Source organism: Desmodus rotundus, chromosome 4 (genome assembly GCF_022682495.2).
Source record: "Desmodus rotundus isolate HL8 chromosome 4, HLdesRot8A.1, whole genome shotgun sequence".
Classification (NCBI taxonomy): domain Eukaryota; kingdom Metazoa; phylum Chordata; class Mammalia; order Chiroptera; family Phyllostomidae; genus Desmodus; species Desmodus rotundus.
The window spans coordinates 24654482-24682280 of NC_071390.1; the positions used below are offsets into that span (position 1 = coordinate 24654482).

The 27799-nt window shown below is 50.1% G+C and overlaps 2 protein-coding genes across 2 annotated transcripts; one reads left to right on the forward strand and one right to left on the reverse strand.

Annotated features, from left to right (window-relative positions):
• The first annotated feature begins 9868 nt into the window (after nt 1-9868).
• FRAT2 (FRAT regulator of WNT signaling pathway 2) lies at nt 9869-12088 on the forward strand. Its single transcript, XM_053923400.2, has one exon. It carries the CDS (start codon nt 9972-9974, stop codon nt 10659-10661), a length of 690 nt encoding a protein of 229 aa, XP_053779375.1. The 5' UTR covers nt 9869-9971; the 3' UTR covers nt 10662-12088.
• A 9724-nt stretch (nt 12089-21812) lies between these two features.
• LOC123480038 (proto-oncogene FRAT1) lies at nt 21813-24173 on the reverse strand. Its single transcript, XM_045197589.2, has one exon. It carries the CDS (start codon nt 23973-23975, stop codon nt 23151-23153), a length of 825 nt encoding a protein of 274 aa, XP_045053524.2. The 5' UTR covers nt 23976-24173; the 3' UTR covers nt 21813-23150.
• Nucleotides 24174-27799: the final 3626 nt, after the last annotated feature.

Consider the following 27799-nt stretch of genomic DNA (forward strand, 5'->3'; position numbering starts at 1 on the left):
GGCAGGGAGGGGTGGGGCTGCTTGCTGGGTATTGCTTTCTCTTTCCTTTCAAGGAGTGTTATGGAGCAGGCCTGCAAGTCTTTCCTTTCTTCCTTTACATCATTTTCTTCCATATTCTTGACCCCTCCCCACCCCCCATACACAGACTCGCATTGTGCATTTATTCTGAGCAGAGGACTTCTTTCCAAACAAACAGTTTGTGAAGTATGGGAGACACGGCAGTAAGCAAATCAGACAGGATCTTTGCCTTCGCAAAGGTTCTGAGCAGAGAACAGATAAATAAAACACGTGATTGGAATGGTGCTGTGAAGTTTAAGTGCAGATGTCCTGGAGGGACCTGATTTGGACAAGGGGCCATGGTGAGAGAGGCTTCAGATTAGATTGTTTGCCTAAACAAGCAATACTCCAAAATTTCCAGACACCCAGGGCCTAAGCGCAGTGATCTGGTTGGGAAGTGGGCCCCGCAGAGGCCTGTCTTGATGCCCGGCTGCATACCAAGCTCACTGTTTTTACTCAGCTTGTGTGTTTGTGTGGGCGGAGGGCGCTGCCAAAGCTCCTCTCACCTGCTTTTGGACCATGCTTCAGGCTAAGGAGTAGCATGTGCAGAGGCCCTGGAGCCAAAAAGAGTTTGGCCTCGCCAGAGAACTGATGGGAGGCTCAGTACATGGCATGCAATAACCACAAGTAAATGTTAGGTATTATTACCTAAATTCTTATCTGATTTAACATTGCAGGGTTTGTTTGTTCTTTGGGGGAGACGGCAGTTTTCATTTATTTAAATGCGTAGTTGCATAGTCCATCTATATCCACAAATTTATGAAGTAAAAGCCACATACACAGCAAGACTGCTGAAGGGAGACTGTTAAAACCACAGAGTATAAGAGGGAAAAGAGTGAGCCCCAGGTGGAGGCTAATAGGTTTCTACAAGTGGGGGTGGTGGGCCAGGAGCCAGGGGCCCCAGCCACGGTGTGCACGGCACGCCGAGACCAGCTCCTGAGTGAGAGGCTCACAGGGCTGGAAACAGTGTCTCCCTGTCATCTGGTCAGCGTTTTCGGGACTGGCCATCCTAATTGTGTGAGAGTAATATTAGGAAGGGCTAGAAATTACAGAACTGGGTATAACAGCCAAGCTGCTCTCCCAGCACCTTGGAGCCAGGGCAGCCTTCAGGGCAACTTTGCAGATGGGAACACAGGCCCAGAGCGGGGACTGCTGTTCCCAGCCCCTGGGGACTGGAGGAACCAGGACTCGAACCCAGGTCACCCACTCCCAACCCGGTGGCCCCTCTGACATTGGGCAGGACTACACAGGGAGGCTATGAGCCACAGGGAGTGAGATCATTGGTCTAACATCAGAGGCCTGTGAAGGGTAAGAATAATGTATTCAGTGTCCTCAACTCTGCATGTCCAAATGGGCAGGTAGGTGGGAGAGGTTTATGTTTTCCCAAATGAGGTCACGTTGTTCTTCTGTGACTGACCAGCACTGTTTCCAAGGAGATTCCCAGTGTCTGCCTGCATGGGTCTGAAATGAGAAAGAGAAGGCCGCGAGTATACTTGCTTGTCGGAGTGTAGATTCGTGGACTCACCCATCCATTCCCACTCCCAAGAAACCAGAAGCAAAACTACTTGGGGAGGAAAACTCAGAATGACCAAACTGAAGCAACCTGCCCTCTTGAGGACAAATTCACTAAGATTCCACGAAGCAGAAGGCCTGTGGGACTTGGGAAACAGTGGTGGGCAGCCAAGGGGGCAGGCCAGCAATAATGAAACCCACTCTGGCTTGAGGGAGTGGAGGTGTGGGACTGCACGCCATCAGACCCTGGAGCCCTTCTGTTGCAGAGAGGCCTCTATTTCACCATCAATCTGAACTGGCATCTGGCCACTATGTTCACTTCTTCGGGGCTCGCCCTCCTCTGGAGCATGGTACTCCTAGGGTATTGCTCTTTTTAAAATGTAAATCAGGTCTCCATGCCCACCTGTACTCACACTCCAACCCAGTATTTACCAGTGCAGCTCACCCTTCATCCCTAGCCTGAACACACTCCCTTTTTACGTCCCCCAGACACTGCTCCGGCCACACTGAGCTCTACTGAGTTGCTTTGGCCTGCTACTTTCTACTTCTTTTTTTAAAAGATTTTATTTATTTATTTTTAGAGAGAGGGGAAGGGAAGGAGAAAGAGAGGGAGAGAAACACGAATGTGACAAACATTGATCAACTGCCTCCCAAACCAGGGACCCCGCCTGCAGCCCAGGCACGTGCCCTGACCAGGGATCAAACCAGCGATCTTTCGACTTGCAGGCTGGCCCTCAATCCACTGAGCTACCCCAGCCAGAGCTCCACTTCTCTTTTGCTGTTAACCTTTCTCCGTCTGCATTAGTATTATGCTAGATGCTATAACATCTCAAAATTTCAGTGCTCAACTCAGTTGTTTTCAGATTCTCTGAGACTCTGTACTGGTGTTCCTAGATGTTGTGCAGTAGGGGTGGGGGTGGGCGTGCCATCTGCCATGCAGAGCTTCCAAGATTGCCCTGAGCCCTGACACCCGTGGCACAATAGGAAAGAGCACTGGATGGTCATAGGAGGTGCTTATGGATCAGCACTCACCATGTCTGCTCACATTGCACTGGCTACAAGTCAGTCACTTGGCAGGACTTGGCTGCAAGGGAGACTGGGAAAAATTCCAGCTGCGTCCCCAGGGAAGAGGGAATAGGTTTTTGTGAACACTTTGCAACACCACGTTTGAGGTGTCAGCCTGGGTCACTTCCACAAGATGTATTTCCTAACTTGTTGTGACTGGGTTGAGCTGCTCCTTCATGTTGGAGCCACTGCACGTGGTACCCAATCTTTCTATAACCCATGTTTAAGGTAGGGCACAGTCATTGCTTATTTACACATTTTTCTGTATTAGACCATGTAGTAATTTCCTATTGCTGCTGTAAAAAAGATCACCACAAACTTAGTGGCTTAAAACAACACAAATTTGTTACCTTATAGTTTTGTGTTCTGAGGTTTGAAGTGGATCTTACTGGGTTATAGTCAAGGTGGCTTAGCAGGGCTGTGCTCCTTCCTGGAGGCTAGTTGGGGGGGCTCCGCCTGCAGACCACCCCCCACCCCATCCGCCACAGATGAAAATAAGTCTACCAAGACATGATCTGCTTGGGGAGGAAAGGTGGCCAATCTCTCTCAAAGGAGAAGGGCCTTGAGCCTGTTCCTCAATGGGCTTTTATTGGGTTCCATTTGTACAGGAATACAGGTAAAGCTCATCAATAATTGCCAGGCAGTAATGAACATTCAAAGAACTATGAGAGCTTATTCTGAGTCAGGGTCAGTTAGCTAAAGGGCCATGAAACTTTGGAAAACAAACTCATTCCATGCTTGGACCCTTATCAGAAAATTGAGGGTGTTCTTAGCAAAGCAGGTTTCACAGGCTTTTATGCATTCTTTCCTAGGCCTGATGGCCCTGGGGAACCTCCTGTTCCTGCCCAGGGCTGCACCACATTGTTTCAGGCTTAAGTCAGATGGGGGAAGTAAGGCAGCTGAGAGATTAGGAGACTGATTACAGACAGAATGAGGACTCAGGCTACGTCAAAGCCGAGGGCCCATCACCCCCTTTTTCTATAGCCCCCCAATTCCTTCCCTGATGGCCCCATTGTGACCGTGCCTGTCTTAGGTCATCCCTCCCTTGAGGAATCTTACCCATCACTGGCTAACCAGTCATTTGCCCGGGGGCCAAGCAGGATGAAGTAAAAGGGGACAGAGGCTGTGCCCCTGCTGGGAGGATAAGTTTTGTCTCCTTAGTGGCTTATGGTCCCAAGGTCCCCTAGCCGTGGGGCCTTTTCACTGATAGGTGGGGTTACAGTTTCTGGAACCAGGCAGGATGGTTCCCAACAGAGGGAAGAATCTGTTTCTTTGCCTTTCCCAGTGCCCGGGGGTTTTCCGCATTCCTTGGCTCATGGCCCCTTCCATCTTCAAGGCCAGCAGCCACAGCATTCCAGCCTCTGCTTCCATCATCACGTCTTCTCTGACTCTGACCTGACTGCCTCCCTCCTATAAGGATGTTTGTGATGACATTGGGCCCACCCAGTAATCCAGGTCATCTCCCATCTTAAGATCTTTACTCAGTCACATCAGCAAAGTCCCTTTTGCCATGTAAGGTAGCATTCACAGACTCCCAAGATTAGACGCCAGGCCTCTGTGGAGGGCCATTCTTTTGCCCACCAGGAACTGCGAAGCTCTGTGAGGACTACCTCCATTGTTTGCTGTGGCCTTGGACGTGGGCACAGACCCCAGGACAGTGCAGGTGCCCTTTGATGTGTTGGGTGATGGAAGGAGTGGATTTACAGCCTCCCAAGCTGGGTCCCTGGCAGGAAGGACTTCTCTCTCCATGTGAGGCCTGGTCTGGCACACAGCCAGCAGCCCGCTTGTCATCTCTCCTCCTTCCCCAAGCGGTGTGATTTACGGAGAGCTCATAGGGCACATGTCTTCCATGTTTCGAGGCAGATTTTAAAAAATCAACTTTATTGAGGTATACTTTACAAATAATTAATTCACCCACATAAGCATTCGTTGAGTCTTTTCTTTTTGTTGTTTTATGCGCTCACTGAGTTTTGACAAATGTATTCAACCATGCAGTCGCCACCATCATCAGTATATGGTGTGTGTGTTTGCAGCTTGTTTTGTTGCTTCCGTGCACAGTTCTGGGTTTTAAGGCCCACACACATGTGCGTGACCATCACCACAATCAGATGCTGAACAGATCCATCACCGCCCCTTCCCAGTTCACCTCCGTTTCCCTTTGTAACAGCAGCCTCTCTGACTCCCTTGGCCTTTGGCAACCACTAATCTTTTATCTGAACCTACAGTTTGCCCCAAGGCAAACTTTAATCATGGTTCCCTAGCTGGTAAATTTATTAAAAAGAATCGCTTTCCCTTTATGCATTGTATTGCAGCCACTTCCCCAACCTACCACACTTAGCACGAAGGAGAGGGGCAGGTGACCGGAAGAAACCTTTGGGATGGGAGGGATGACCACAGATCTTCCTCAGGCCCACTGTGGGCCCCCGGCTGCCTCAGGACCAGCCTTCACTTCCATGTTGAGGGAAAGCAACGACCCCATCCACCTCAGCCAGAAAACCACGTAACAGGAGTGGGGGAATCAGGTGATCTCAAAGTTGAGAAAGATCTGTAAGCAGCATTAAAAGCAATCACGGTGAAGACATGATTACCTCACGTCAGCAAATACATGACAGTCACAGTTACAGAGAGAGGAAGAAAGAACTAGATCAAGTAGCAGATACTGCGTGGAATTTTTCTTATTGAGGTGAAATTCACACAACATAAATTAGCCAGTTTAGCCCCGGCTGATGAGGCTCAGTGGATTGAGCATCAGCCTGCCATTTGAAAGGTCACCAATTCGATTCCCACCCAGGGCACATGCCTGGGTTGTAGGCCACGTCCCCGGTTGGGGGCATGTGAGAGGCAACCGATTGATGTATCTCTCACACACTGATGTTTCTCTCCCTCTCTTTCTTCCTCTTTTCCCCTCTCTCTAAAAGTAAATACATAAAATTTTTTTTGAAAAATTAGTCATTTTATTTTATTTTACTAAAGGATTTTATTTATTTATTTTTAGGCAGGGGAAGGGAGGGAGGAAAAGAGGGAGAGAAGCATCAATGTGTGGTTACTTCTCATGCATTCCCTATGGGGGACCTGGCCCACAACCCAGACATGCCCTGACCAGGAATTGAACCAGCGACTTTTCACAGGCCAGCACTCAATCCACTGAGCCACACCAGTCAGGGCAAAAAGCCATTTTAAAGTGTACAATTCAGTGGCATTTAGTACACCCAGAATGTTGTGTCACCTCTAACAAGGCCCAAAACATTTCAACCCTCCATAAGAAAACCTTATATCCGTTAGCAGTCACCCTCCCCCACCCAGGATCCCCCGACCTAAGCAAACACCAACCTGCTTTCTGTCTCTGTGGATTTACCTATTCTGGATATTTCATATAAATGGAATCACAAGACAGGACCTTTTAGTGCCTGGCGTCTTTCACTGAGCACAATGTTTTTTAGTGTAATGTAGCACATCAGCATTTTATTCCTTTTTTATGACTAATATTACAGAGCATGGGTGTACCACAGTTTATTTTGTCCATTCACCCACTGATGGACCACAGCATAGAATTTGCCTTTTTTTTGGACTTGGACGTCACTAAAACTATTTTTACTCCTCAGAACCTAACTCTTATCATCCCCTGGGTCTGTGTGATAAGCATTCCCATACAAGTTCTCATGAAACATAACAATTTTATAAAGAAGGGGTTGCCCCTCCCCACTTCACAGATTTGGAATCGGAGGCATAGAAGGATGAAGTGACTGGGTCCAGGTGGGTTTCCCAGCCTAGTGTCCACCCCTGTTCACCCCACTGGGGTCTCCAAGTGCGGGTAATTGAAAAACAAAGCGCTCGTGGAAAGCAAACTCCTTGGGAAGGATTTTTTTGTTTTGTTTTTTGGTTTTTTTTTTGTAAGATTTTAGAGAGAGGGAAAGGGAAGGAGAAAGAGAGAGAGAAACATCAATGTGTGGTTGCCTCCCACGTGGGCCCCACCAGGGACCTGGCCCACAACCCAGGCATGTGCCCTGACTGAGAATCAAACCTGTGACTCTTTGGTTCACAGCCCACGCTCAATCTACTGAGCTACACCAGCCAGGACTCCTAGGGAAGGATTTCAGTGGTCTAAACCAATGCAGAAAAATCTTTGAATTCTGTGTCCTTCCACTGCCGCTTCTGAACACCCTCTGTGCCTTTCTAGGGAGGCGGCCAGAATGCCAGGCACACAGCTCTCGTTGCTTCCCTTTCTGATACCCTCTCATTACTTTTAATTGCGTCTGAGCCTCTCTAGCATCGTATATGTTGATTCCTGATCCAGGGCACTTCTCTGCCTCCCACTGGTCCAACACAGCACTTCTCTCTCTCTCAAAGCTCTCCCGAGAAGTGCCCCCAGAAAATGGAGTCGGTCTTCTGTAATGAATTCATCTCTATAATGAATAGTATAATATCCAAGTTCCGGGCATATTTACATAGCAATCTCCACACACAAGCAACATAACAAAGGGAAGACTTTTAAAAGGATGCCAGCTCGAAGCTCCATTTCTTATAGTACTAAGAACACTATGGGAATTACCCTGACAAGAAGACAAAAACGACTTCCAGGGATGTTGGGTTAGAGACAATAACGCCAGCCCCATTAATGTTTAAAGTCAATGGAGCATAAAACTGCTTTTCTCTACTTATAGGCAGCATCATCTTACAGAGAGGAGGAAAAAAATTACCATTTAACTCGGCTGAAATCCATAGACCTCCCCTAATTTTCATTCCCCTTGAAATTCTCCAGTAAGTACCATCAGAATGAAATGAGAATCACTCTCTCTGGGGGGAACGGCTTTCAGGGCTCATCAGTACAGTGTGTGAAGAGCCCTCCATGGAGATGGGGGAGGAAGGCTGCCTGTCAGGAAGGGATCTGTCACCAAAACCTACAGAACTGGTTGTGGTGACACCTCGGAACTTGGGAGCCTCTGGGCTGACTCCAAGAGGGCCTTGAACACTCTCGGGTCAGGGTAGACGTGAGGCAGAGGACAAGGCACTGAGCAAGTTCAAGGAAGTAATGCCTTTAGGATATGTTTTACTTAGTGTGCTGCAAGGGGGAGCCCGTCATCATTACTATATTAGCTGTTTCCCTGGGGGAGTCGCTGGAATTGGGCCAGGCCCCAGTTAGTAAACCGTGGACCTAATCCCACATTACATTTGTGTAATGCCTGACAAAGCCTGTTCCCATTATCTCATTTGATCCTGAAAACAATCCTCAGGGGGAGGCAGGGCAGGGATTATTTTTTCCATTTTACAAGTGAAAACACTTGTAAACTGATTTGCCAGCATCCACACACCCCAGACATGGCAGGAATGAGACTTGAATCTAGGTCTTTGTACAACCTGTTCAGTGTTCTTCTGACTCCCCGTCACAGCCTGATCAAAATATTCCCAGCCCCACCCAGTGCTCTCATTCATCAGCTTAACAGCAGCTGGGAGCTCACCACTCCGGAACTTGTGTTTATGCTGCCCACACATCTCTGTCCTAATGAAAAAACACAGCCCTGAGTGGCAAGCTCTCTGGGGGGGAAAAAAATTATGTCCTCTCCCTGCACCCAAGAACAAAATTAATCCAGATGGATTTGGAAAAAATCAAGGCATTAGAAAAAGTCTTTAAAAAAAATTGAACTGAGTAATAACTTTCTGGAGGCAAGAAGGCTCTAAATTTAGCAATGTGTTAGAAGTCTCAAAGAAAAGGATTTTATAGATTTGACTACATCTAGGTTTGTTAAGTGTTAGTGGGAAAAAAAAATAAAACCCAAACAAACCTGCACAGGGCCAGCAAAAATACCTGAAATGTTCACACGAAAATACGAAAGAAAAGCATTAACTCCCGGGTGTAGAGGAGTCATGCAAATAAGAAACACTCAATAGGAAGAACTTAGGAAATAATTCACAAAAAAAGGGAAATGCAGTTGGTTAACAGTTTGAAAACTGCCGAACTTAAGTAAAATAATAATTTAAAAAACCTGAAAGGCATTATCAGTTCCATCTATGAAACTAGCAAAAAAGTTTTTGACAATGGTGCTCAAATACTAGTTGAAGGTGCCATGAATAATGTGATCACACATTAATGATGGCAGAGGAAATTTACCCAACTGGAAAGCGGTTTGGTTTGTTTCTCAGAAACCTTAAAATATCCATATCCTTTGACCTGAAATTCCATTTGTGGGAATATATTCTTAGAAAACACTCATCAACATGGAAAGTTTTACACACAAAAATGTCAGTCACAAACTTATCTACAACGGTGAAGTTAAGTAAACAGTAAACATTAAAGGAATTGTTTAATAATTTATGGTACAGCCACTTGATGGAAACTTACGTAACCATTACGTTCTCAAAGTGCATGCAATAACGAGAACACTGTTTATGGTGTAATACTAGGGGGAAAACTGTAACGTTGTATATGTGGCTGTTGTATAACACTTTCATAGAAAAAACTAGAAATGAAAAAATGTTTTCATGTGAATCACGTCTGAGTCCTATGATTGCGAGCGCTGTCTTTTCAACGCCCTGTATTTCAATTTGAATCTTTTCCTTTTTTAATGAACAAAGTCAACTCTTCAGCCATGCGGTGGCGCGTCCCGCTCGCAGTGTTTGAGGACTGGGCGTACTTCGGAAACCCCACCTCAGATCGATTCCGCCCACCTTTGCGATGGCCCCTCAGCACCCCCAATTCTCCCCCCTTTCCCTGCCCCCACCTCTCGGAAGTCCGACCGCGGCCGCTCCTCCCCCACCGGCGGGTGCGCGGGGGAGGAGCAGGGCCATCTCAAGCGTTGATGACACGTGGGGAGGGAGCTAGAGTCTGAGGAGGAGGGGTTAGGCGTGTGGGTGGGTGTGTCTGCGAGTGGCAGAAACCAACCCAGGTCGCCTCAGAGTCTCCACTCTTTTGTGTGGCCCATCCGCTCGGGGACCCACAAAGGTCCCCCCACGCCCAGGATCCGCGTATAGGGGGATAGCGAGGTCAGACAGGAGAAGGCTCCGGCGCAGGCCCTGCCCTGCCCTCAACCGCCGGCGGCGCTGTACCTCCCCGCACGTCTCCTCCCGCCCTGGCGCGGTGGTTCCGTCCGGCCGCAACGTCACCCATTGTTTACAAATCAACCCGAGCCGGTAGGATTCCGGCTACCGCGGCTGCAGCGCGCGGCACGAGTGCCAGCGGGTCTTCGGCTTTCGCGTCCTGCCCGGCCCCGGCCTCAGCCCTGGCCCCGGATTCGGCCCCGGATTCGGCCCCGAATTCGGCCTCAGCGCCGCAGCCGGCTCCGCCGCGGCCCACCGAGTTGCCAGAGACGCCCGCAGAGCTCCGGGTTCCCCGACTGGGGACCATGCCGTGTCGGAGGGAGCAGGAAGAGGAAGCCGGCGAGGAAGCGGAGGGGGAGGAAGAGGAGGAGGAGGAGGAAGACAGTTTCCTCCTGGTGGAGCAGTCAGTGAGACTGGGCGGCTCGGGCGAGGTGGACCGGCTGGTGGCCCAGATCGGCGAGACGCTGCAGCTGAACGCGACGCAGGACAGCCCAGCCTCCCCGTGCGCGCCCCCCGGGTCTCTGCTGCGGCCCCCTGCGGCGGCGGTGCGGGCAGACAAGGCCCGGCCGCCGGTTCTGCCTCCCGCGCCGGCGGAGGCGGTGGGCCCAGCACCACCCGGAGCCCTTCGCTGCACCCTCGGGGACCGCAGCCGCGTGAGAGGCCGGGCTGCGCCCTACTTTGTGGCGGAGTTCGCCGCAGGTCACAGCGCCCTGCCAGGGCCGTGCCGCCGAGGATGGTTGCGGGGCGCCGTAGCCTCCCGCCGCCTGCAGCAGCGACGATGGCCCCCAGCCAGCGCGCGCGCCCACGACGACGACCCGCACCGACTCCTGCAACAGCTTGTGCTCTCGGGGAACCTCATCAAGGAGGCCGTGCGGAGGCTCCAGCGAGCTGTCGCCGCAGTTGCAGCCACAGGCCCGGCCAGCGCCTCCGGGACCGGGGGCGGCCGCAGCGGACCGGACCCTGTCGCTTTGCAGCCCGCGGGCGCCTTGCACTGACCGGGGTCCCTGAAGGAGGAAGAGGAGGCCGCTGCACAGACCCATCAGCGTCCTGCTCTCACCCACCCTGAGCCGAAGCCACCGTCGCCGTTCTGGGAGCGAGAGCCGAGGCTGCAGGGAGGAGTGCCGGGGGAGACTTCCAGCCGAGAAGTTACCGGCCCCAGCGAGGCTGTCGGAGAAAACTTGAACGTGGAGAAATGCACCGGCCAGGACATGTCTGTGCTGCGTGAGAACTTCCCCGGCCACCTTGGGGCCAAGGACCTGGGATAAACTGGGAGAACTATGGCAGCTACTTTTATTGACTTGTACCTGACTTAACCCTTGGGGGTGTCGTGTTCTTGGATTGTTAAAAGATAGGGCCACAAGGGGCGGGAATTCGTGAGGGCTTTAGAACAATACTTGAAAACTTAATGACACGAGTACATTTTCTTTATTTCCCGGTGGAGGAGCTTAGTGAAAATGGTGCTACAATTGGCGTGCAAAGAAATTCCGGAGGAGAGAGGAATGTAAAAGCTTGGTGGTGGGCGGTTGGCATCGCCCCCTCCCTCCCACCTAAGTAGGGGCTGGTCCAGGTGGGACATGTGAAGTCCCGGTAGGGAGTGGGAGGTGGAGAATTTTGAAGGTGGATAGAACTGGGGTTGAATTTGGGCTTTTTAATGACTGACCTTGCCACCTGTGGTTCAAGGTCACGGTCTGTTGTATGTGGAAGCTCTGGGGTTCCTGGGAGAGCTAACTCATCCCCTTGTCCTCTCTTCCTCTTGCTCCAAAAAGAGCCAAGTCTGTGCTCTCCTACCTTCTGGAAGTCTCCTGAAGAGACACGGGCAGAGAGGGACTTGTGGGAAGGGTTATTTGTTTTTTTTTTTTTTTTTTCCTGTGCTTTCCTCTTTCCAGAACTCCTCCTCTCATGAGGCCACTCTTGGCCGTGCCCTGAGCTTTCTCAGAAACGGTCATAAACAATCTCCCGAGTCTCTCCCCAGTCCTGGTCCGCTCGTATCGATACACCCGTTCTGGTGCCTCCGTGGCGCGTGGAGACCCTGGGCGTCGCTCCGCTCTGTTCTGGCCCTCTGTGGATCCGTGGGCCTGAGCCTCCGTGGGTCCTCTCCCCTCGCAGATTGCTCCTGCCACTAGCTCTTCTGTGTGAGTGACCGAAACCGTCTTTAAAATGTGACTCTCTGAGAGGAGAAACCGCTGGCTTTACCCTTGTGAAACTTGATGGCATTTTAAGTGAAGTGCCACCACCTCCCCCGCCCCCGACTTTAAGGTAGCTAAACCCATTTTTTTAAAAAAAAGATTCAATGGCTCGTTCATCCTCCAGATGTAGCTATTGACGTACACTTCGCACCGGAGTGTCTGAAATTGTGGTGGTCCTGATTTATAGGATTTCTTAATTAAAATGTCTGCTGAATAAATTTGTTTTTTGTTTTGGAGCATGGTTTGGCTTTTTGGTGGGAGGTGGGGGAAGGAAAAGAACTTGGGGATACATTTAATGAGGAAGAAGGCACTTGGGAGCCCCGGGCTCAGCACAGAGTCCTGGCAGCCCTGCAGGACTTTGGTGCTTCTGGATTGATGGTCCACAAGATCAGAAAATTAGGTCCAAGTTTTTAAAAGCTGCTAGGTGGGCTTCCACTCCCTTGGTGGAATGAGAACCCATTCCAGAAACACTTTCTAGGCTGGAGGGCAGAGGCCAAGGATTCCTGTCTGGAGAGGGGTGGAGGGAGTGTCCGCAACCGAATTTTTTGTGTAAAGAATGGGAAGGGCACAGGCAAAGCCAGCCTGTTTCCCCGTAAGAGGCTGACCCACTCGGGAGCTGTGGTCTAGGGAAAGGAAAACGGTTTTATAGCAAAGGACTGGTGTGTGGTGGGCAAATGGCTGTGTTTTGGAGGCAGGAGTTAGATTAACCAAAGCAGCACCTCCTCATCCTACTTGCTCCCTTGCCCTTTTTAAGGAAGATTTTCTTGGCCCAACGCAGCTAAACAGCCCCCTGAGGGGTCTGTCCTGCCCAGCACCCTCCCACGCTGAAGCTGCAGGGGAAGGCTGGTGCTCAGGGACTCTTGAGTCAGCCCCGCTGCTCACCAGCTGTGTCGTCGAGGCAAGTCACTGCTCTGTGCTTTTCCCTTTTCTCATTTATAAACTGATACATAATGAGGTAGTTGGGAGGGTCACGTGAGGATCTGAGTTGTCTGGGATACTTAAGTGCCCCCAAATGATAGCTGCTAATTCCTTTTTAAAAAAGATTTTACTTATTTTTAGAGAGAGGAGAAGGGAGGGAGAAAGAGAAACATTGATTGGTTTCTCCTGTGTGCTTGGCTGGGGCCTGAACCCACAATCAAGACATGTGCCGTGACTGGGGATGGAACTGGTGACCTTTCACTTTGCAGGATGACGACCAAACACAGCCACACCAGTCAGGGCTATGCTGATTTTATTTTTTAAAAGATTTTATTTATTTATTTTTAGAGAGATGGGAAGGGAGAAAGAGAGAGAGGAACATTGATGTGTGAGAGATACATCAACTGGTTGCCTCTCACACCCCCAAACAGGGACCTGGCCTGCAACCCGGGCATGTGCCCAGGGTAGGAATCAAACCGGCAACCTTTATGCTTCACAGTCTGGGGCTCTACCCATTGAGCCACACCAGCCAGGGCATAGCTGCTGACTCTTCACACTACCACTGGCCCTTCCTCCTCCGGGAATGTGCCTATATATGCCTCCTGAATGTGCCCCACTCACCCTAACACTTCAGCCACCTCTTTTCTTCCACTGTGAGCACAAGCTGTTGCTTCCTCTTTTGCTTCTGTGCCCTTTAAGTCCCTTTTCCTGAACTCCTTCCAGAAAGCTACCTCCACACTACCTCTCTGCTTTCAAAATTCTAGGGAGTAGCATTTCCTGAGCACACAGGTACCAGGTACCATTCTGGGTGCTTTAAATGATTAAATGAGATTAGATCATCGCATCCTGTCAGCACTGCCATGAAGTGGGCACTGTTTTATTTTGTCTTTGATTTTTTAGAGTTATTATTTAGTTAGTTATTTAAAGTGATTTTAGATAGAGAGGAAGGGAGAGAGAAACATCGATCTGTTGCTCCACGTATGTGTTCATTGGTTGATTCTTGTTTGTGCCCCGGCCTGGGATCCAACTGGCAGCTTGGTGTATCGGGATGCTGCTCTAACCCACGGGTGGTAAACACAAGGCCCGTGGGCTGAATCCCGCCCTCCATCTTGTTTTATCCAGCCTGGCACCTTGTTTCTACCTAGAGGCAGCGCCGAGCTCCTTGCCCCTAGTTCAGGAGTAGTTACATTTATACAGTCCTAAAATTACATTCAGCCCTTTGAAAGCAACCGTGAGGCTGTGTGGCCCCCGGTGAATATGAGTTTGATACTCCTCTAACCTCTAACTGAGCAACCCAGCCAGGGTATTGGAGAGTATGTTTATGAAAACTGGGGACAGTAAAACAAGGAAGGGCTTAGGATAGAAGAAGCAACAGGAGAGACCCTTGGCGGGGCTGCTTTGGCTCTCTGGAAAGGCAGAGAAAGGGGGACCTTGGAGACAGGTTCAGGGGGTTAGCCTGGGATGAGCTGCTGCTGCCCATTGCTCCTCTGGTTGCAGGTCTTCTGGGGACCCCTGGAGTTCAGGAGGTGCACTCCTGTGGGGGAAGAAAGGTGTGGGCATACGCCTGGTAGGGTGTGCATGTGTATTTTGTCCATTTCATAGATGAGGAAACTGAGGCCCAGGAAATGAATTAATTTACCTGAAGTTACCGCCTTTTAAGTGGCGAAGCTGGGATTTGAACCCAGGCAGTCTGGCTCTAGGATCTTCTTCCCTCAATCATGTCTTCCAGTCATACTGTACCACCTATGTGAGACTTTCTTGGCACCATTTTCTCCCATGTTGGATTTATTAAAGGTATTAAGAGCATCCCACAAACCTTGACCCACTAAATACCTCAACACAACAGCATCACTATTCTCAAACTTGGCTTGTATACCAGACACATATGTGGAAGGTTCTGGGAATCCAGGATGGAACGGGGTTTCACACATTCTGGGAGAACCCAAATCAGGTCTGGGGCCAAAACCTTCACGTAAGGTACTAGGAATTGCGTAAGAGAAGCACAGATAACAATTGGCACGTGGCTGCTGCTTGTAGACCCTCAAGTCCTATAAGATGAGAGCACAGGACCAAGTTGGCAAGGGGTCACCCAGTGTGATGTCCTGTGGGTCTGCAGGATGGCCAGACAGCACTCAGGAATGAAGTTACAATGGTGACTGTGGACAAGGAGGGGAAGGGGATGGAGCCCTGTTACAGGCAGGCGCTCTGCAGACACCTTTCACAAGATGTTCCTTTCCAAAGGGGAGAGGTAGGAAATACTGGTGGTGGATCAGGATCTGAACTCATGGCTCTTAAGGTGCTCTTTTTGTCACCTGGCTGAGTCTACACACAGCTTTCTTCCTCTACCCTAGCCGCTGGTACTGATCAGCCATTTGCAAAGGCTGTAGAGATCCTAGTCCTGGGCCTGCGCTTGGGGAAGGATCTCTGTGTCAAGGAAGCAATGGTCCTTTCCAAGGTGTTGCAGCCTGGGATAGCATATTCCTAGTACATGGCCCAGGAATGACTGTGGCTGGGATATGTCTAACCCCTAGTAGGGGATGGCCACAGAACTAGGGGCATGGGCGTGGGCAGAGTTGAGACAACTCCATCTTCTGAAGGGGCTGAGCCCTGGGTTTCCCAGGTAACATCTGCAAGCCTTGAGCTCGGAAGGACCAAAGCAATAGGGAAGTGGTAAGGAGAGGCTGATTGTGTTGTGTGTATATGAACGTGGCAGAGGCGCCGTGGGGGCTGATTAGGAGTTTCATTGGGAAGTTATACGGACAGCAGCCTCCTGCCTCATAAATGACTAGAAGGAGAGAGATCAGGGTTGAAGATTAAAGATCTGGCATTTAGAGCTAAAGAGCTAAGAGGGGTGGATTGAGCCTGGGAGTAGCTGTCAGTTGGGGACTAGTAATAACACTAGCTAGTGTACAGCTAGTGGTAACCTTATGCCAGGCCCTGGTCTAAGTACTTTACAAAGACTAGCCCATTAGATCTATGTGGGAGGAAGAAGAAACAAAAGACCAGACAGAGAGTGAGAGCAGAATCAAGAAAAACCGAGGGAGGCTAGAAGGTAAACCGAGGGATTGTGGGTATGTGAGTGTATCTACAAACACAGAGCTATATCTATCTCTATTACCTCTTTCTATGTCCTCTGTGGTCAAGTCCAGGATATTTAAATCAGATCTTGCTCAGTGACTTCTTTTTTTAATATAATGTTTATTATATTTTTTCCATTACTGTTTAGTCCCCTTATTTGGAGGGGCTCTGCCTGCAGGCACCCCCCCATCCCATCTGCCACAGATGAAAATAAGTCTACCAAGACATGATCTGCTTGGGGAGGAAAGGTGGCCAATCTCTCTCAAAGGAGAAGGGCCTTGAGCTTGTTCCTCAATGGGCTTTTATTGGGTTCCATTTGCGCAGGAATACAGGTAAAGCTCATCAATAATTGCCAGGCAGTAATGAACATTCAAAGAACTATGAGAGCTTATTCTGAGTCAGGGTCAGTTAGCTAAAGGGCCATGAAACTTTGGAAAACAAACTCATTCCATGCTTGGACCCTTATCAGAAAATTGAGGGTGTTCTTAGCAAAGCAGGTTTCACAGGCTTTTATGCATTCTTTCCTAGGCCTGATGGCCCTGGGGAACCTCCTGTTCCTGCCCAGGGCTGCACCACATTGTTTCAGGCTTAAGTCAGATGGGGGAAGTAAGGCAGCTGAGAGATTAGGAGACTGATTACAGACAGAATGAGGACTCAGGCTACGTCAAAGCCGAGGGGCGAGGGCCCATCACCCCCTTTTTCTATAGCCCCCCAATTCCTTCCCTGATGGCCCCATTGTGACCGTGCCTGTCTTAGGTCATCTCTCCCTTGAGGAATCTTACTCATCATTGGCTAACCAGTCATTTGCCTGGGGCCAAGCAGGGTGAAGTAAAAGGGGATAGAGGTGGCACTCCTGCTGGGAAGATAAGCTTTGTCTCCTTAGTGGCTTAGGGTCCCCAGGTCTCTGACTCAGTCTTAGCCATGGGGGGTTACAGCTTCTGAAACCAGGAAGGGTGGTTCCCAACACCCTTATATCCCACCCCACCCAGTGACTTTCATTGACTTTTTCTGAACACTGGAGCTACTCAGATCCCCTTTACCAGCACCATTAAGTGGTGTTTTGAACATCTGCACCTTGAGTTCTTCCCTCCTTCCCCCACCTGAAGAAAAGCACAGTTTCTGGTGCATCTGGGGAAAGGTGGTTATGACTCCTGTGTCTGGGGAGATTTTCAGGAACACCTAGGAAACCATTTCTCACCCTGTTAGGCTACGGAATCTGATTTAGACAATAAAAAATAAATGAGCAAAAGGCAGGGCAAAGGTAACAAAATGAGATAATGAGCTTGTGACTTTTTTAACCCACCCAAATCAATAAGTCAAATAAACTGCCTGAATAGCTTATCAGTTGGGGGTTGTGAATTTTACCTCCTATGAGTCAGTTAATTGATAAGGGGGAGCATTTAAAAACTTTCTTGGTATCAGATTTAGTTTGTATTCTGTTGTAGATAAGGTGCAGGGAGGAAGGCTCCTTCACGCAGTAACAGCAGAAACATGGCCACTCCAGGCGTGAAGGTCACACAAGGTTGTTTCAACAACCAGCCACCAAGGTCCCAGGCTTTGCTGTGGCATGACAGTTAGTGACATAAGATGCTGTCACATGGACATCGACCCCTACAATCCCTCTGGACCCTGGCCAGCCCAGGGAACCCCATCCCTTCCTGCCTCAAGGAGCGTCATCCTTTATAGCATCTTCCCTTCAGTTTCTCTTCCACGGTCAGACAGGCACATGTGTCTCCTGGTTGAGCAAATCCTTCCTGTGGCCCTGTTTTCCCTTTTTAGCAGATATCCTTCCTTTTCCATCCTCTTTGAACTTCTAGGTACCACCACTCATCACCTCTGCCCCAAGTACCCCACACCCTTAGCTTCTACAAGTCTGTTTAAATTGCCCAATGTGTTTGCTCTGCAAATATTTCCTAGATGCCAATACCCAGGTGTTGTTACTAAATGCAGCGATGTTTCAGGCAGTATCCTAAGCATTGTTACTAGTATTAGCTCAATGAATCCTTACAACCCCATGAGGCAGGGACTTTATTATTGAACTTCGTGGATGAGGAATGTGAGGTTAGACAGATGAAGTGACCTGCCTAAGGTCACAGGAAGGAGCTTTAAAGGAGAGAGCCAGGACTGTGACCGAGACGGCTGGCTCCAGAGCCAGCATTTTGTACTATACTGAGGCCTAGAGTTTTCAGAATGTGTATCTTGTCTTTTCCTCTTTGTTCCCATCCAGGCCCTTATCACCTGGTGCCTGAAGGTTTTAACAGCCATCCAACTGGTCCGGCTGACCATAAATGTTCCCCCTCCACCTCCGTGCATCCCCCATGCCCTGTTACCTCATAATCAGCCTAAAACACTCTCTTCATCTTGTCATTGCTCTGCTGCCAAAGAATACACAATCTCTTTGGGAAAAGAAGACACTCGTATATGAGCCCCTGAGATAAGCCTATAATGAAGTAAATCAAATGAAGAGTGAGAACAAAATAAATGTGAAGATCCCTTCCTGTGAAGAAGTTGCATAATTTTCTCAGTACAAATTATAGAGGGGAGCGGACAGGGCAGGCTCACAGAACTGTAGGCGAGCACTGAATCTGAATCAGAAGGGGGTGGGTTTTCTGAGAGGAGATAGGGGAGTTAAGAGCTGTGGCCCCAGGCTGTCCTGACCACAAACCCTCTGCTTTGTAACATCCCCTGCGGCCTCTCCTCTACCAGTTCCAGTCCTGAGCTGCTCTCAGGGTTTGTCTTGAAGGGGACCTTCACCCTTTTCCAAGTAAACCTCTTCTAGACTGAGTATTCCCTTCCTGTGCACTTTCCCGAGTGCTTACCTCTCCAACAGGGGTGTATGCTCAAGCAAGTGGTCTGACCTTCAGAGGAAGCAGACTGAAGACGTCATTAAGAGGCAGGACTTAAAGTATCGGCCTTCATTCAGTAACTTCCAGACATTCCTGGGAAGAAGAACAAATGATAAAACATCATTTGTTTTATTATTTGAATGTTTGTTTGTTATTTGCTTCCCGGATGTTATCTAATTTAATCTTCCCTCAATTCTTCAGGGTAGGCTCTATTTTTATTCCCTATTTTGCAGATGCGTTCACTGAGATTATTGAGGTGAAGGACCCTGTGCCAAACCACGTGGCCAGCAAAGGAGGGCTGCCTGCAGGGCCCACGCTGCTATCTGTATGCCTCCTGGGAACCACTGTTATGGGCAGGTGACTTGTTCTCCCTTCAGTTATGGATGGAAATCCAGGAAGAAGCGCTGGCCCTTTGCCTGCACCAGCCTTCACGGTGTTCAAATGAAGTGCACCTCCGCGTGGAACCGTCTCTGGGGTTCCATCTCCAAATGAAGTGGTAGCAGTAGACCAACGAAGGCTGAGTTCTCCCAGGGCTGGCATTCTGTGATTACTGAGCATCAGTGGAAGAAGGGGGAGCTAATTGAGTGAGTTAGTAATTTGGTTGCCAGGGTAACTCTTTCCTGATTGGAAGGAAGGGATCACAGGGTTCAACACAGACCTTGCTGGATAGGGAAGTGGTGTCTGATCTTCGCTCCATGTATCTGCTTCTGAGCTGGAAAAGGAGAGAGCAAAAGAGGGTAAAAATTGAATCCAAATATTGTAGCCCTTATACCTAATTTAGAATAAAGTCCTTGGGTGGCTGACTCTGGAGTTCTCTGTGAAGTGCGGTGTTCTTTTGTTTAAATCATTTGTTTTTTGCCAATTTCTGTGCTTATGTTGCATGTGTTTCATTGAGAGTATTGTTCTGGCCTTTTATCTGTGGCCAACTGTCTTCATAGGATGCTGAACATTTTGTGAAAAAAAATGGTTACATCTTCCCCTAGCTCAGCTTAGGGGTCTGGAGTGTGGTTTTCCAGGGTTCTGATGGCAGGGCCGCCACACTGGACAGCTGTAGGGGTGCTGTTCATGTTGCACGCGTGTGTGGAGTTGTGTGGTAAATAATACTGAACTGTGTGTGTTGGTTATCAGGCTGTTAGAAAGGGGCCTGGGTTCTATGCTCTGAAATGACTTCCGAAATGACTTTGGTCGGTCACTCTGCCCCGCCCCCTCCCTGGACTATTTTTCCACCTATAAAATGGCCTAATAACTTTGAAAAATCAGTTCCGTAAACCTGTTTTCCAAGAAAAGGATTTTGTGATGATGAATAAGGCCTTGTAGGACTTTTAAAAAGGAGGACAGGTATGGGGTTACAGTACATTTAAAATAGCTGGCGCCCCGGCTGGTAGCTCAGCTGGTTAGAGCGTTGCTCTGATGTGCCAAGGTTGAGGGGTCAATCCCTGGTCAGGGCACAAGAATCAACTGGTGAGGGCACAAATAAGTGGGACAACAAACTGATGTTTCTCTCTCTCTCAGGTCAATAAACAATATAAAGAAAGTGTTTGATAGTGGGCATTAGTTTTCTCCAGTCTTCCTTTTGTAATGAGGGGCTGTACTGCATGAGTCCTACGGTTTAGTCTAGCTTTAACCAGTCATTACACGAAGTCAGCACAGTTGGTGCAGTGGGATCGAATCACGACCAATTGGGCCCTGGATTGCCCCTAACCCACTGACTTCTGGAAAATCCCACCCCAGCTAAGAAGCGGACCAAGGACCTCAGGGCTACTCCAATGCCAGGACAAGTTAGCACCACTTTCCCCTGCAGCTTGGTGCCCAGAGGTGACAGGCCACTGTACTGTTGAAGGTCTCCTTCCTCCTTCTGTATTAGGGCCTCCACAATTCCCCTCCCCTTGCTGGGTGGCACTGGACTGAGCCCCTGACAACCTTTTCTGGGCAAGTAGTGGGAAATGGCTGGCTTCGTGTGTTCTGGAGGCACTTCTCCAAGACCCTCAGGGTCTGTGTGTTTGAGAGAATGGGGAGGTATAGGCAACAGGCACTGAGTGCAAAAGGAAGTTAGAAAGGACTCTAACTGATCCAGAAAGGACTTTTGGAAGCATGCGTGCGTTTGTTCCATGAGAGACAGAGGATCACTCAGCCTCGTAGGAGTGTCCTGGGGTGGGGACTGAAGACTGGTTATCTCCGGCGCTGGTCAGCTCCATGAACGCTATCCTCATCTCACTTCTCATCTGCTGTGCGGGGGGGGGGGGGGGGGGGGGGGGGGGGAATGGAGGCCCGCAGCTGAGCCACTTGTCCAAGGTCCCCATTTATTCGTGAACTTGAACCTGAGCGAACACCCTGTCCCCAGCCTAGCTCCTTCCTTTAGGAAACGGACTGAAGTAACTCAGAACTGGAGGGACAGAGATGGGATGTTATGTCACTTCTTAGGGTGAGAAGGCAGCAAACGAGCGAAAGGCAGAGAGCAACCCTTTGATGCACTCCCACCACAGGCTCGCACCCTGAGCAACCCCTGCGGAAGAGCTGCTCGGCCTTAGGGCCACCTTGTAGAACAAGCCCACGTAATGGGTGACCACAGCAGAAAGAAAAAAAGATAAGCCTCCCTGTCTGCAGTGACTGATCTGATGTTCTTTGCTAAAACAGTCAGAAGCAGCTTCATAAAGCATCTCCATCACTGACTAGTAATCCAAAGGCTATAGCAGGGGTGTCCAGCTCATGGCCAGAGGGCCACATGTGGCTCACAGTGGCTATGAATGTGGCCCAATGCAAAAATTTACTTAAAACCTTTGTTTTTGCTCATCATTTTCATTAGTGTTTGTGTATTTAATGTGTGGCCCAGGACAACTCTTCTTCTTCCAGTGTGGCCCAGAGATGCCGAACGGTTAGACACCTGGGTTTTGGTGAAAGGGATTGGTCTAAAACCTGACCTCACTTTCATTTAATTTCATGCCAGCACCAATACACACCCCTGCGAGCAGACCCTGTCTAACTGGTGAGCTGCTCAGACACAAAGACACTCTAATTACCATCTGCAAGCTGGGCTGACAAAGATTTCAAGTGTTTTCATGTTTATGGAGATCAGAGAAATGTGTACTGTGCATCTTTCCCACAGACAGCAAGTATAAAATAAAGCTAAACAAGAAACGCAACACATTTATTGAAAACAGGTATTTCAGTTAAGTTAAAATCCTATTATCAGGATGGCCACAATTCCAGACACTCCAGCACGAAGTGTAAATATGTCAATAGCCACATCTGGAGGATGAACAGGCCATTGAATCTTATAAAACTAAAACACCAACTAACCGGTCTTCAATCCCTCAGAGTGAGTGAACAGTATGTGACAAACTTCACCACGGTTTACAATGGCAAAGCGTGCAGCTTCTCCATTTGGAGGGTCACATTTTCTACTCAGTTTCCTTCACTTACAAAGGCGAGCTGGCATGGAGGGGGGAGGGGCAGAGGGAGGAAATCAACTCCGTTTCCCCGGGGAATTGCAGCTGTTATTGCAAATGGCCCTGGAGAGCCCATTATAAGCTGCTGTGCGAGGCTGGGTGTCCCTGGAGTGCCCATCACGTGGCGTCTCCCCAGCCCCCCACACAGGGCCCCCAGGAGCGCCAGCACCACTCTCTTGGGTAATACAGCAGAGCTGAGGGGGAGAGGAGGGACCCGAGGCCACGTCTTTGGACTGTTTCCATGAGAGCCCTGAGTGCGGCGGCCCGCGGGAGGTGCGGGCGCCCAGCGCGTCCCCGCCTCCCTGCGCCTCGGCGGGTGGCTGTGCGCTTGTCCTCAGGAGACTCCAGCGCTGCACCACCTACCTCCCATCCCCACCCTGGACTCGCCGCGGCTTCCCCTCCACTGGGGGAACCGCAGCCAGTTACAAAGCAGGGGCAGAGAAAAGGTCCTTTCATGGTACCGTGTGTTTTAAGAATCAGCACCCCAAAAGACACAAAATGGGTATTTTTTTAAGTGTTGTAAAATTTCAAGTCTGGCAGTTTGAGGTACTCCCTGAAGTGATCGTCAACTCATGTTCCCCTCCCCCAAAAGTGAGTCAGGAACCAACCCTGAAAACGTAAAACGAGTAACTGTGTTCATCCTCGTCCTTAGGGCGCACGGTGATCCCGAGAAGCACGAACTGTGGCCACATGGCCGCCTGGCTGGAGGCCCGGGGAGGCTGCGGGGTGCCTCCAAGAATGGTCACGCCCAATAAGGAGCCCTGTTGACTGTGAGCCTGGGGTGCGCTCTGTAAGATGCCTTACACAGGGCCCACCGAGTCCTGTTTTTCAACATCCGGGCCCTTGACCTCAGTTCCCCGCGAAAACAGTGGCGATGTTCCGATTCCTCGTCGTTAGCTTATTTTCCCGCTTCGGAAGTGTGAGTTCCTCAGTCTGAGCGAAGATGCAGCCCTCGGGAGAATCCCCTCGTCCTCCAGGCGCAGGCTGGCGCAGCGAACACTCCTGGGGCATTAGCTGCCGGGCACGGGCACGCCGTCGTCAGTTCTGAGCGGCGTGCTTCTTCCCGCCGCGCCAGGGTTGCTGCAGACGCTGCGAGGGCTGGGCGGCGGCGACGCCGGCTTGGGTGCTGCGGCCGTCGGGTGCGCGTGTTCGGGCAGCTGTGCGTGTAGCTGCAGCCGTCGCGATTGGAGCCTCCGCACGGCCTCCTTGATGAGGTTCCCGGAGAGCACCAGCTGCTGCAGGAGCCGGTGCGGGTCGTCGTCCACGCTCTGGGCTTCCGGCCGGAGCCCACGTCGCTGCTGCAGGCGGCGGGTGGCGGCGGCCCCCCGCAGCCATCCTCGCCGGCACGGACCCGACAGCTGCTTTGGGGCACCCCGCGTGTCGTCTCCCGAAGGCCCATCTAGGCTGGACTGAGGGGGCAGCGGGGACAGGGCGCCGTGACCCGCGGCGAGCTCTGCCACGAAGTAGGGCGCAGCACGGCCTCTCACGCGGCCACGGTCCCCGAGGGTGCAGCGAAGGGCCCCCGGGGGAGCTGGGCCGGCCGCCTCGGGCGGCGCGGGCGGCAGAAGCAGCGGCAGAACTGGGGGCCCGGCCTTGTCTGCCTGCACCACCGCCGGGGGCGGCAACGGCGGCCCGGGGGACACGCACGGGGAGGCTGGGCTGTCCTGCGTCGCGTTCAGCTGCAGCGTCTCGCCGATCTGGGCCACCAGCCGGTCCACCTCGCCCGAGCCGCCCAGTCCCACTGACTGCTCCAGCGGGAGGAAGCTGTCCTCCTCCTCTTCCTCCCCCTCCGCTTCCTCGCCGGCTTCCTCTTCCTCCTCCCTCCGGCACGGCATGTCCCCCAGCCTGGGCACCCCAAGCTCTGCGGGCGTCTCTGAAGACTCCGTGGGCCGCGGCGGAGGAGCCGGGTGCGGCGCTGAGGCCAGAGCTGGGGCCGGGGCGGGGGCCAGGGCCAGGATCGCGGCCGCGGCCGCGGCCGGGACTGGGGCAGACGCGGAAGCCGGAGACCGTCAGGCACTCGTGCCGCGCGCCGCAGCAATGATAGCCGGAATGCTACCGGCTGGGGTACATTTGTAAACAATGGGTGACGTCGCGGCTGGACCCAACCACCGCGCCGGGCCGGGGTGCACTGTGCCGTTGGGGGGCGGGGCGCCCCTGGGCGCGGGTCCCGCGTGGAGCCTTGCTCCCTCTGAACTGCACAGTCCTAAATTGTGTCTGCGGGGGCGCAATGGGGAGCTGCTCCTCGCTCTTTTAGGTGGGAGTGATTGGAATTTCTCGCAGATGGACACCTGTGTGGACTCTGTTGGTTTCTTCCACACACAACACCTACAACTTACACTCACACGCCCACACGCTCCCCTCCTCCAAGCGCGTCCACTCGTCTGGTTCTGGCATTCGCGCTTTTGAGGTCGGGGTGCCAGCGTCTGGGCAGTCGCAACCGGGAGAGTGAGGCGAGGATGGAGAGGAGAAGGGCTGAGGATAGGCATTCGTCTGGCATTTGACATGGACCACGGGGTGGGGATGGACTGTGGGAGCAGGGGGTGGGGCGGGATGGAGGAGGGCAAAGGGGGGAAAATTGGGACGACTGTAATAAAATAACCAAGAATAAAATTTAAAAATAAATTTAAAAAATCAAAATTAAAGAAAACGTAAACATCCATCCATCCTATGATTCAATTCCAATCCGAGATACTTACCTATGAGACGTAAAAACATAGATTTGCATCCATGCCTACAGTCAGATAATCATAGCAGTTTTATTCATAAAAGCCATAAACTGGAAACAGCTCAAGTGTTTACCGATAGGTGAATGAATAAACTGGCACATTCATAGTATAACAGAATACTCTTTAGCAACAAGATGGATGGGAGTATTGTTACATGCAATCCATGGATGAATCTCAAAAACAGTTCTATAAGAAGAGGAAGCCAGAGAAAACAGAGCACATACTACATGATTATATTTATATGAAGTTCCAGAACAGGAAAAATTAATTTATGGTGGGAAAAAAAATCAGAAGACTGATTGCCTTTGGAGAGGGTGGAGTCAGGGCAAGGACTGAGCTAGCCTGAGGGAACTTTAGGGGTGGCGGTAATGGTCTCCATCTCCGTAGCTCTGTATGGGTGTCCCAGGTGTGTGCGTGTGTTAAAATTCATTGTATTTATCGCTTGTAAATTGCACGTGAAAAGAAAAAACTGTAAACAAATATTAAATTGTGGTTAATAGACATGCTGATGAGTTTAGGGGTGAGGTATATTAATGTTTACAATTTCTTCTTGAGTGCACAAAAATGAGATGGGTAGAAGAGAGGGTAAGAGTGGGTAGATCTATGATAAAGCATACATATAAAATGTTAATGTTGTTGTATAACCCAGCAACTCCACTCCTAGGTTCCTACCTGAGATGACTGAAAACATACGTTCACAGAGAAATTTGTACAGAAATGTTCTTAGCAACATTATTTGTAATAGCCCAGAAGTAGAACAACCCCAGTGTTCATTAGCTACTAAATGGATGAATAAAATGTTGTCTATTCATGCAACAGAAGATTATTCACCATGCAAAGGAATGAAGTACTAGTGGCGCATGGATGAATCTTGAAGACATTACGCTAATTTAAAACAATACGGAAAAGGCCACGTATTACAGGATTCCATTTATATGAAATTTCCAGGACAGGCAAATCTGTAGAGACAGAAGGTAGGTTAGTGGTTAGTTGCCAGGGGATGGGAGGAGAGGGAAATTAGGACTGTTAATGGGTAGGGGGTTTCTTTTTGGACGATGAGAATGTTCTGGAGTGAGATAGCGGTCATGTTTATACAGCAGAGCAAATATACTAAACACCACTGAAGGGTATACTTTAAAATTTACTTTATTTTTCATTTTTTGTTGGTAAACAGTTTTACTAGTTCCATTGAAGACATCACATGTTCTAGCCCATCACGATGATGCAACATGTAGCTTTTCTTTGTAGCTGGAACTCAGTAATTCTTTCCATTCCATTCCAACGATTCCTGAGCTGCTATCATGGACGCAATCTCTCTGTGTGGTCATGTTCTGTTTGAAACTTGCTATGAATGATTTCAAAGTCTTGTTTTCTCATCAACACACTAACCAGAGGGATGTTGTCATATTCAGTACACTTACTATTGTTGTTGATCTTACTGTTGCTGGCCGGGTAAGCTGGGGAGAGAAAGAGCTCGCTGACAACCCAGTTGCCCTGCGTACCTCACAAGAAAACCTTTCTCTAGAACTTGGACTACTAAGGTCTTCAAAGAACCATCCTACCTCACATGTTTTGTCTTCAACTCACAGTCTTCTGAATGGTCAGAAAGCACAATGTTCAAGGTAGCATTTTTGTTCGAATACATTGTCTTTTGATTTAAGAATATGCTTCTGGCCTGGTTTAATTCCTATTGCTGGACTTTCCCCTCGATCCCTCTGTTGTGCAGTCTGGCGACGACTCTTCATTTACCAGGGCATTCGCTCAGGGGACCTCTCCAGCTCTGCATCCTGCCACCCGCTCGTATCACACTGGACGGCTCCCCTGATGGGGTTACACCGGGCCAACCAGGCAGCAGAGGGAACAGGCCCCCGGGGGGAAGCTGTCCCAGTCTCCCACTTCTTCGTGGTACATTTTACTGGGGAGGGGTCTTCACCCTCATGAATGTTCTCGAACACACCCCTACTTTCCCAGCAACTCTGTGAATTCCCACTGTGCTGCACCTGCTGAAGTTCAGTCTGAGTCCCTTCGGTTCTCATTTATTCCCCCCAGAGCCACCATAGTGCTGGAATTGTGCTGGATTAGAAGACACATGGAAGTTAGGGTTTTGGTTAGGTGTAGTGGGCAGAGGGGTTGGGGTACAAGGAAGCCTGGATGCTCGCTGGGCACCACTGCACATAGTAAGTACAGACTTCTGTTTCTGAGTCCTGCTCCAGGAACAGAGAACGGATGGATCACAGGCAGAATTCTGGTACCAGAAACTTGGGTGAGGCAGCTGGCCAGCCACCCATGTAATAAAAGAGGTCTGGGGTTATTTCCTTTAGAATGTGGGTTTTCTTTTGAAGAGTTCATCTTCTAGGCTGCTGCAGTTCAGAGTCTGCTACTGGGAGAGTGTGAAGTGCTGACCTTTTTGTGGCCTGACATCTGCAACGTGGAGTGTCTATGGTTTTTAAAATTCACTTTAAAGCGAATTTAATGCTATGTGAAGTAGGTCTCAATTTCTAAATGCTCAAACATAATGGTAGTATCTAGGTGTTGGGTAATAGGGTAGTCAGCTATCAAATCCTTTCTTTTGTTGACTGTTTGAAAATGCTGAGAATAAAATGTTAGAAAAAAAAAAGCTACAGAAAAGAAGTGATTCATTTTGTGACTTCCTTTAGAACTGCCCAGGGCACGGGGGGCTAAGGGCTGACTGGTGGGAAGGAAGGGAGGAAGTATACACCCTGCTTGCCTGTTGGCAGGGGAATTATGTGGACCCATTCTCCAGTGTTGAAAGGATGTAGACAGTGTGCTGTGGGTTGACTGAGTTCTTGCCCACTGTGGAGGATTTCAAACGGTATGGCAGGAATGAGGCTTGACGTCTTTAGAGGCTAGCAGCATCCCCTAGGGTTATGGGCCACAGGAGCAGCAAGGCAGACCCAGGCTGGCGCCTATAC

Excerpts from the sequence above, each read along its gene's own strand:
- FRAT2 (XM_053923400.2), top strand. The coding sequence starts at position 9,972 with ATGCCGTGTCGGAGGGAGCAGGAAGAGGAAGCCGGCGAGGAAGCGGAG.
- LOC123480038 (XM_045197589.2), bottom strand. The coding sequence starts at position 23,975 with ATGCCGTGCCGGAGGGAGGAGGAAGAGGAAGCCGGCGAGGAAGCGGAG.